The sequence below is a fragment of the Perca fluviatilis genome, chromosome 14, assembly GCF_010015445.1.
Source record: "Perca fluviatilis chromosome 14, GENO_Pfluv_1.0, whole genome shotgun sequence".
NCBI lineage: Eukaryota > Metazoa > Chordata > Actinopteri > Perciformes > Percidae > Perca > Perca fluviatilis.
In genome coordinates this window covers 3,100,293-3,109,691 of record NC_053125.1, presented here as the reverse complement: position 1 = coordinate 3,109,691, position 9,399 = coordinate 3,100,293, and the positions used below count along the sequence as shown (strand labels likewise).

At 38.8% G+C, this 9,399-nt stretch overlaps 1 protein-coding gene across 3 annotated transcripts in view; it reads right to left on the bottom strand.

The window, feature by feature from the left end:
- Positions 1-757: 757 nt before the first annotated feature.
- Positions 758-9,399, bottom strand: part of afap1 (actin filament associated protein 1) — a 152,587-nt gene continuing 143,945 nt past the window's right edge. For all 3 annotated transcript variants that reach the window (XM_039822795.1, XM_039822794.1, XM_039822796.1), the window contains 5 exons: positions 5,527-5,656; positions 2,116-2,280; positions 1,840-2,030; positions 1,323-1,490; positions 758-1,211 (listed from right to left, as the gene is read on the bottom strand). In XM_039822795.1, coding sequence (XP_039678729.1) covers positions 1,185-1,211; positions 1,323-1,490; positions 1,840-2,030; positions 2,116-2,280; positions 5,527-5,656 — 681 coding nt within the window. In that variant the 3' untranslated portion in view covers positions 758-1,184. The remainder of the gene's footprint in view (positions 1,212-1,322; positions 1,491-1,839; positions 2,031-2,115; positions 2,281-5,526; positions 5,657-9,399) is intronic.

Here is a 9,399-nt window from a genome sequence, read left to right as displayed (position 1 = left end):
AATATTTTGCTTCTTGAAATACAGCTTTGAGACTAGCACACTCAATTGGTGTGTTAGGATTATTGTGATGCACTTTGTTTTCTGATGCTGACACCCATGACGGTGTGTGTGAAGTTAAAGAAAAACTTTAAATATATCAACATAAATAAAGGGAAGCTACTATTTCCTCTAAACATTTACAAATAAATACTGGGTTTTGACCGTAGACCTTTTTGAACCCAAACTGTCAATCTCCTGGATCAGATTTGAGTGAAAAAAAGGGAGAATAAGAGGGTTGCTTGAAAAGAAAGTACAGCGAACAACACAAGTTGCACAACTTAGTACATTAACCCTCCTGTTGTCCTCGGGTCAAATTTGACCCATTTTCAAAAGTTTCTATATTAGAAATTTGGGTTTTCTTTCAAACAAATTTTCCAAAAAAATAATGTGGATGGTTCACTACAACGCTCTTAACAAGATAAATAATCAGTTCACTAATTTCATTGAATTTGGGTGTTTTAGTCAATTTTATAGCATTTGAAGAAAAAACAATTAATTGACAAACGTCAAGAAAAGTGACAAAAATGTCAGAAAAAAGTGACAAATGTAAAAAAAAGTGACAAAAGTGACAAAAATGTCAGAATGTTTTAAAAAAAGTGACACAAAAGTGACAGAAATATATATATAAAAAAAAGGTGACAAAAAAGACGAAAAAAAAAAGTTTTAAAAAAGTGACAAAAGTGACAACAATGTCGAAAAAAAAGTGACAAATGTAAAATAAAAAATAGCTTTAAAAAGTTGGGAAAAAACCCACAAAAAGTTCAAAAGGCTCAGAAAAAGTTGACAAATGTTTGAAAAAGTGCCAAAAACATCAGGGAAAGCCACAGAGGTTTTGAAAAAGAAGACCAAAATGTTGATAAAGGTTTTTCATTTAAAAGTTTGACTCAGAAAAACTAAAAGTTGCAGGTCGACGGGGAGACAACACGAGGGTTAAGCATGCTCATTGGTCAAACAGTTTAAAAAGGTTGCTTGGTCCGTATGTTGCGGTACTCTAAGTATACTAAAAGCAGCAACTGGCTTTGTTTATGCTTGTGTGCTCCTCAACACAATCTTGGACTGTATGGACAGTTTTAAATAAATATATACACAATTTCTTAAAAAGAAAAAAGAAATGAAAGTAAGTGTGCTGTGAGGGGTTGGGCGTATTATGTGCCGGTCTTCTGCTCCCATTCCTGCAAAACAAACAGAGACTCATCAGTTTCTCCCACTGTCAGAGTTTTAGAATAAATACAATCGTCTTAATCAGTACAAGCAGTACTGTAGTCTGCGCTGTGAGCTCGGACCTTGGCCTTCCTGAGGACGTGTCCCCGGACGGACGAGGCCTTTTGGCCGCCCGGCTGACGGCGCAGCAGCGAGGCGCTGTTGACCGGCAGGGAGCAGGACTCAGTGTCACTAGTGTCGCAGCTGGAGAAGGGAGAAGACTCCTGGGTCCGCCGCAACATCGCCGGCGACTGCACACACAGACAGGGAGAGACTTCAGACTAGGGCTGCCCCATATGAGGAAAATATCTAATTGCAATTATTTTTGACTAATATTGCAATCGCGAGATGATTCTATTGAAGGGAATGATAATTTTGGTATCATTAATCTCATGTTAAATGATAATAGTGTGATTTTTGCAATCTGGACGTCTCCCCAGCACACAATACTTCATTCAGAATGGTTTGACACATTACATATTGCGTTTTCGATAAAATTGCGATTATTTGTGCAGCCCTACTCCAGACAGCTGATGGGGCCACGCAGGTAACAACATATCCTTTCTGAACCACTGTGGAATGACAGTACAGGGGTCTGACCTGGACTCCAGAGGAGCCAGCCTTCGGTTCGATGGTGAGGCCCAGGGTGACCCCACCGCTCAGGGCTTTCTTCAGGCTCTCCTTCACCTCCGTCAGCTCCAGTTCCAGGTTCACCCGCTCCTCCTCCCTCCGCCTGCAGTCCTCCTCTACCTTCTTCAGGCGCTCTGACAGCGAGGCCAGTGACCGTTTGCCTAATGGAGGAGGAATGATTATTACTTTAATAAACTTGTACCTTGGCACTTTAAATTACAGACATTGCCCGTTTGTTACTGGTACCGGCAGCAGCTTCCACGGCCATGCGCAGCTCTTTCCTGTCCTTCTTCAGCACGTTCAGGTGGTTCCTGATCTCCTGCTTCTTCTTCATCAGCTCCTCCTCCCTGCCCTGCAGTCGCTTGGCATCCGCCTCCACGCGGTTCTTACCGTACTTACACTGCTCTGCATCTAAACAACAAAGATACATGTGAAGAGGTTGAGGTGGTGCAAGGCGACAATCATCACATGACCGACAGCGCTAACCAAAAGCCAGCACCAAGAGTCTGGTTCTGTCCGAGGTTTCTGTCTGTTTAAAGGAAGTTTTTCCTCGCCGCTGTAGCACCAAATGCTCACTCTTGGAGGAATTGTTGGTTTCTCTGTAAATTATAGAGTGTGATCTAGACCTACTCTATCTGTAAAGTGTCCTGACATAACTCCTGCTGTGATTTTACACTACAAATAAAATAGAATTAATGTAACAAGCATGCACTACTGCCGGCTGATACATGTGGTATGTGGGTTTGCTGATGTTGTCCTACCTGTTATTTTATTAAAAAAATAAATTAAAAAAAATCCATTGAACACATGCATTTCAGTCATATCATGATTATTGAAATGTTTGTTGTCTTTTTACAAGAAATGTAATAAACTGTGTCCTCTTCCTCAAGTCTTTTCTGATTCCGCTGCCTCCTTAAAACTCACTTTTACAAGATGGCCTACACTTAACCTTGTTTTCTTTTCCTTTATTGCATCACTTTATTACTTTTTTATGGTGTTTTATTCAAACTTCACTGTCATTACATATTTAAATTATGCCTGATTTGTATCATCATTTTAGTATTTTTAGATGCCATTTCGATCGGTTTTGAATTCAAGAGTTTGTTCTTTTATTGACATCCTATCTTGCACTTCCACTGGTTCAGTGCTGTCTGAAATAGGTGCTCTCATGTTCTCATTTTTGTATTTTTACATGGGTTTCTCATTCTTTAATTGTATTTTGTTGAGATGCACCGATTGACCGACCGGTGACCCCAATTGGCCGATGTTCACGTGCTCGGCCTCGACCGGCGACCTGCCGGCCAGTCTCACATCTGCCGATTTTATGCCGGTCAAATGCATTCGGGCGCTGCATGATTAACATCGCGCAACATCAGCACCACACGTGCACATGCAGGGTTTCCGCTATATGCATGTAGCAGCGGCGCACTGCCGCTCCATCAGCTGTTTATGAAATGTCATAAAGTCCTAATTATACATGGTTCTGCGGAGCAGTCTGCTCTACTGATCTCAGGTGAACAGCCAGCCGCTCTCTCTCCCCTCTGAGGCTGAACAACTGGAACATGAAAACCTAACTCAGCGGGTCCCATGAAATGTGACAGAGCAGTTTATTGGAAAATAGCGTTGGGCACCCTGACTTTGATGAATTTACTGTTTATCAGACCCCAGATGAGACAAGAAGGTAACGTTAGCAAATGCTGTATTCCTCTGACACGCTGTATTAACGTTACTGTTTAAAACGCTTTCCAGGTTAGTGGGGATGCATGTGTGTGTTTTGAGAAATATCTTATAACTGCATTAAGGCTATATTTATTTTATTTGTTATTTATATATTTTACTGCCATTACCTGTTTTTAGTTGGATATTGGATGTGAAAAGAAGGAAATGGTTCTTCCATAACATTGCACTTTAAATATGTGTAAATTTCCCACATCAGGAATAATTTATAGTTCGATTTTATAGCAAACGATTATCTGTTCCAAATATTTTCTATGTTCTATGCAAAATGTCAAATTTTCTATTAAAGAAAAGATAGAAAATACATATTTGTGTGTGCTGTAAAGTGGTTAGAAAAAATGAAATCGGAATTGGCTAAAATCGGTATTGGCTGGTCAAACTATAAAAAAATCGGAAATCGGAATCGGCCTAGAAAGTTGTAATCGGTGCATCTCTAGTATTTTGTAAATCTTTTAATCTGGAAAACACTTTGTGCTCAATGCTTGAATCAATGCTATTAGTAGTATTATTATTATCTTCTTACAGCAGCAGCAGACAAGCTAGCCCTCAGCTGTGTGTCTGCATGTCATGTGACTGCTGTCTGGCCAGGCGTGGCAATGCCTGGAGAGTCTGGAGGTTCACATCAACAGTTTGAGTAATCATTAAAGCGTTTGCCTTTGTTTTCTTGTTTCTTAGCCCGTCAAGTTTCTTTTAGCAACGTCGCCACATCCCCACATCTCAGTGTTAGTTAACTTGGTGAGGAAAAAGGCTTAATATTACTACTAGGAATCATTTCCAAAATATGAAAAATGAGACTCATGCTTTGATAAACTTAAATTATTCCTCTGTGTTTGGTGTCATTCAGATAGTCTGCTACATTGCAAATATGCAATCAATGTTCTGAAAATGGTGGTTATTTAATACTTAATTGTTTAAAGTTAAACCTAAATAGATTTCAGAAGGAATTTAATACTGGCACTGGCAACATCTTACTAGAACTATTTAATGAAAGAGCAGAGACAAGCTAAGGCCTTACTGAATGCTTTGCTTCCTAATACAAAAACTGTATTTTGAAGCCCAACCTTGAGGATGTGAGCTCATCAACTCATGTGTGATGGTGCATTGCCTGTCTGACAAGAAGAGATTTTGCAGGACAAGACCAACACATGCAGGAAAAGGAGAGCATCAGGGCGCTGGTAAGAAACCCACTGAACTCTCAGCCACAGGCCTAAGCATTTCTTCATTACACCAGGAGTGTGCCTTCCCTTCCTGGAAAATACACTGAGGGTAACCATCCAGCATCTGGGTGTGTATGTGCATGCATGTGAACTTTGCTCATGAGAGTTCACTCAACCAACTGTCGCTGACAGTTTCAAATTCAATATACTTGGTGAATTTGAGGAATGACAAGCTACACAAGCGGTTACAACACTGCTCGTTCACACATTAGGCAAAAAAACACAATTGAGAAACCACAAGGATTAAAAGGACCGTATTTCACCCTCTCCCAGCGATCTGGGCTTCTGCTATCGCGTCGGTTTGAGCGTTACCTCAACGTTGGCAGGAGGTTCCAGTCTGGCCCACGTGCGTCACATGGATTTTCTCGAGGGTAGCATAGCTTTTAGGTTTTGGAGTTATTTACTCCCCCCTATTTAAACCAACTGTAATTTGGACATGCTGTATTTTCCAAACTGCTGTGGAGCAATCAGCGGTGGTGAGGAGGCTGGGGAGCCAGACACACGGTCTGATACTTTACCAGAACTGACTACTCTCACAAGTTACTATTTTAATGACTTTTCAATTTTGATTTGAGAAGAATTTACAGAAAAAAGTTTACTTTCTGTCCTACTTTTTACTGTATTAGTATGATAAGCTCTTGTGATGTCAACACTTTATTCACCCAATGAAAATAATGTGAACTCTCTTTTTGTTGCTACTTACTGGAGCTGTTGCGTTTCAGGGAAGCTGTCCCATTGGTTCCATTGACTCCATTCTTCTTTGGCTGGTTCTTTGGCTCGGCCTTCTGTTTGGATGCCGTCCCATTGGGCCCTGTTCCCTTCTTTCCCTTCAGCTGATTGGAGAAGAACAAGGAGGAAGAAGACTTTTGAAATATCTCAGAAACGTAAATACTGCACTGTATAAAAATTAAATACATTTAAAATTGTACCATAACAAACCTCTAAACATGATGGATATGGTGCTCTTTGAATGACTATAGTTTTGCATTCCACTTGTTTACAGTCTACAGAACACTTGTATAACCTTGTATAATAATAAACATATAACTATTATGTACATACAAGTTGTTGAAATTGTACATAAATGTATATAAAAAGCAACAATGACCAAAATACAATGTCTATACATTGTATTTTGGTCATTGTTGCTTGTATGTACATAATAGTTATAGGTTTATTGTATACATTGTGTGTATATATATATATATATATATATATATATATATATATATATATATATATATATATATATATATATATATATATATATATATATAATATTTTTATATTTTTATATTTGTTCAGCTTGTTGCCCAAGCCAGGCAATTATCAGCAAGGGCTACAGGGTTTTCATGGGTGGCCACTCCTTTTTACATGGTCATAGATCAGACATTTTTCGATAGAAATTGAGAATTCTACCAAGCCACATTGTATAACCCTGTTATAACCCACATGCGTACGCCAATTCAAGGGCACTCGGAGAGCGCAGACCTTTGCCATGGCATGTCCTATCTCACAATGTTAATCGATGGGAATCTTCCCATTTGGGCGATTATTCAGACACCACATGAACGCAGCACAAACGCCCTAGCTCGCAATGGTAACGAAAGTTTCCTCCCCGTGGTTCGGATTTGCTCCAACATGTAATGACTTCTTCCTTAGCCCATGCTACACCCTTCCACCACTAAAAAAGCTGATACTTGTGTAAAAGGCTATTACGTATTATTAAAGTTCATTTACATCATAATTTTGTATTTTCATTCTTATTCAAATAAGATGGCTTCCTCATGCCGCAGTTATTTTATTGTTTAACACTTGGGTATAGTATAGCAAACAATTGCCAATTGGCAACAGCACACACATCCAAAAAAACACAGAGCTAACTCTGTTGTAGTCCTGTTGGTGTTCTCCTGATATTCTCTCTCCTTTTAGCTCTGGTTTGTTCTCCACCAACCTCTGAGAAAATGATCTGTCTCTTCAGCTGCTAAATGCTATGTTCATCAGCTAGTCTCTGATGTGTGTGTCTGCTGTTTGCTGCTGAGCAGGGAGTGAACAGTGGCTTTATCGCAGCTTTTTAGCTGAATTTCTGAGTCTATTGTTTTTATATGAGGGGTTGTGTTCTTGCTTTTTCATTAGGATCGTCCTTTCAAAGATGAAACTACTTTGGAAAAACTGAATAAGAGTATAACTCTATAAAAAGAGTATAACTCAAAATTCTACACTATCATGACACCTTGCCCACAATGACAATGGTTTAATTACATAAACATTTATTATATCCTGATACTATGAAAATATGAATATATATATATATATATATATATATATATATATATATATATATATATATATATATATAAAAAATATATGAAAATAGACATTCAGATTAAGAATCTGAATGTCTATTTTCATATTGCTAATGCACATTACATATTCAACAACTGAATATATAATTATAGTGGTTATCCTTCTTGAATTTGATTGTAATGAGACTTAAAAAATAAATAAAAAATGTTCTTCTAACCCAACGTATCCAAGCAACAGGGATCTATAGTTAAAACACTCCTAACACAAAGCTTGACTTTGGATTTTCAGGTGGGCAGTGCTGCCCGCAGTCTGTTGTACACCTCATTGGATGAAAATCTACTTCTTATAGTGGAGCTGTACTTTGTGGTGTCGGAGGCCATGTTAACACCCCTCGGCCACGCCACACACAGCACACACATCAAAGAGGGGGTGGGGAGGAGGTGGAGCAACACGCAACACAATGTGGCGACTATGTGGCTCTCAGAACACGGCTGTAAAAATATAAATTACACACACAGCTGACACTCACTATGTAGGAGAGGAAGGACAACCACACTCAAACAGTCCAGACTTACACCCACTACACAAAGAAACAAAGATCTGGGCAAAAGAGAGGAAGTGGTGTTTCAGCTCAGAACCCAACTGTTTTCCAGTTATTATTGATCAGCGATCAGAATTTGCTCTAAAAAGCTTAACTGCAACATGTTTAATTGTGTGAATGCCAATTCACCAGCATTCGCAGTATAAGTAATACAAGAATGCCTGATGGCCTTATTTTTCTATATTTTCAATTGTTTTCAGCATAAATTGATGTAGAAAAGGGTAGAAATAGGTGCATAAAAATTCAGTGTTTAATGCTCAAAATTATATGTCTCCTCACAAAATCTTGAAACAAAACCTATGCCATAACATAACATAACTTATGCAGATAATGGGAAACGTTTGGTCACTATTGTGCTTCTGTGCAGCTCTAAATGTAACTGTAAATAATTCATTAAATGTTTTAAAATTAACAAATAGTCTTTCTTTTCCCCAAAGAATTACATACAGTAAGTGGGGCACAGAGGACGAGGGCCAAACATTACTGGGAGTTGGCACAAAAAAAGTCTGAGAAAGGCTGTGATATGACACATGCACAAAATGAGCCATGCTGTGTCTTTTGTCTTGCGGTTGGTATTTTTCAGTCTATTTTCTGCTGGACCTTGTGGTGGGGAAAGGCCTTGATTGAAGAACAAATTTCCCTCACTGCCTAATCTAATGAGGTTAGGTCTTTGGCCACCAGTCCCCCTGGTGTCCAAAAAAATGGTTATTTCTATTTATTTAGTTTTAAAGGATTAGAATGTATGTAAATCAGTGGTTCTCATTCTTTAGAATTTCAGTGGTCCTAGTAGATCCCTTTGGTAGACCAATGTTAATTTAACTTTGGGTCCCTGGTCCCTACACTGAGAACCACTGGGGGGTGTGTGTGTGTGTGTATGTGTGTGTGTGTGTGTGTGTGTGTGGTAGTAGTAGTAGTAGTAGTACTAGTAAAGAGAGAGAATGGGAGAAGGAAGTTTGTGTCAGGTGGACCTGGTCACCACAGACCCATATCTTCTCAGCTGTTGCTACTGTCATATGCTGCACTGTCTCTTCATGTGGCACATTATGTTTGGCACATTGTATGGGTCACTACAAGGTAATACAACGTGTAATCAAGTGATGACTGATTAACATGAATGTAAAAGCTAAATGCCCTAATACCTGTTGATAACTCGCAACTTTTTTCTTTTTTTTCTCTCGCGTGTGTGTGTGTGTGTGTGTGTGTGGTAACACAGTGGCTTAATAGGGTTTGAGTAAGTTTTACATTGAAACTGCTGTAAGGAGGAATAATTTTGTGTAGCTGGAGTGTTTTAAGTGGAAACTGATAGAGAAACTGGTAAAAGGGTAGTTGTGTGTAATATCATTTTTAGAAATATTGCAGTTAGCATATTTGAAGGGTGTGATTTGTGTTATGTTTTTTTTTGTTATTCAATCTAACGGTTAAATGTTATTTATAAATTTAAGTTATTGTTCAGTAAACAGTACCTTTTTTGTTAAAGAGTTGTCTGGGGTCAGTTATTCCAATACAGCACAATAGATTTGCAGGTTAAAAGTAGGGTGGTATATGACTTATCCAAAATAGGTAAACCTTCGTGGTAGCTACCTTAAAGAAATGAACCCCAACACCTCATCATTCCAGTCTGAAGTTACATATTGCAGCTTGGGCATTGCACTTGACAATGCAAGTTTG